Below are 873 nucleotides of genomic sequence, written 5' to 3' on the forward strand. Positions count from 1 at the left end.
TACACTACAGTATCAACTACTCTTGTAACAGTACATGTCATGGGGAGTAGATAGCCCAAATAAATACAAGCTGAATTTTAAAAAGGTTCCAGAAATACTGGTTTTGATAAATTGCTTTCTATCCTCAATCCTGTTTCCCCTTCTTATGAACAAGGCAATCATTCCACATAGCAGGGTGGCCCTGAGATTCAGAGAGTGCATGGCATGTGCTCATGTCTTGTTTTTCTTTCCAGGGACACTAGTGGAGAGCTCCCAAGCATGGATTCAAGCACCGCAGGCTGGGAGGCTGACAGAGCACAGCATGCAGGCAACTACTCTGAAGCTTCATTTTGTGACATCATATCCCGAACCACTACACTGCTTTCCTTTATTATTGCCCTGGTTGGGCTGGCAGGAAACACTACAGTGCTGTGGCTTCTGGGCTTCCGTATGGGTAGAGATGCCTTCTCTGTCTACATCCTCAATCTGGCTGGGGCGAATTTTCTCTTCCTCTGCTCTCACATCCTGTTTTTCCTAAAGGCAGTCCTTTTCTTCTTCCACTCTATCTCCTTCCACATCCAACTTTTTTGTTCACTGTGCCCACCCTTGCTTACCTTGCATGTATGAGCATGCTCACAGCCATTAGCGCTGAGCTCTGGATGTCTGCCATTTGGCCCCCTTGGTATCAGTACAGACGCCGAAAACACACATCCACTGATATTTGTACTCTACTATAGGCTTTGTCCCTGCTGTTGAGCCTCCTGGAAGGGCAGAGTTGTGGATCCCTGTTTAATAGTTTTGACTTTGACCAGTGTCGGAAAGTTGAATTCATCATTGTTGCATGGTTGTTGTTTTATTTTTGGTTCTCCTTCGGTCTAATCAAGCCTTGCTGGT

The 873-nt window shown here is 45.7% G+C and overlaps 1 protein-coding gene across 1 annotated transcript in view; it reads left to right on the plus strand.

Moving 5' to 3' along the window:
• The first annotated feature begins 258 nt into the window (after positions 1-258).
• Positions 259-873, plus strand: part of LOC101831258 (mas-related G-protein coupled receptor member X2-like) — a 24,906-nt gene continuing 24,291 nt past the window's right edge. Inside the window, 1 exon segment of the mRNA XM_021234760.1 lies at positions 259-559. Coding sequence (XP_021090419.1) covers positions 259-559 — 301 coding nt within the window.

This window comes from Mesocricetus auratus, unplaced genomic scaffold (genome assembly GCF_017639785.1).
Source record: "Mesocricetus auratus isolate SY011 unplaced genomic scaffold, BCM_Maur_2.0 Super-Scaffold_100030, whole genome shotgun sequence".
Classification (NCBI taxonomy): domain Eukaryota; kingdom Metazoa; phylum Chordata; class Mammalia; order Rodentia; family Cricetidae; genus Mesocricetus; species Mesocricetus auratus.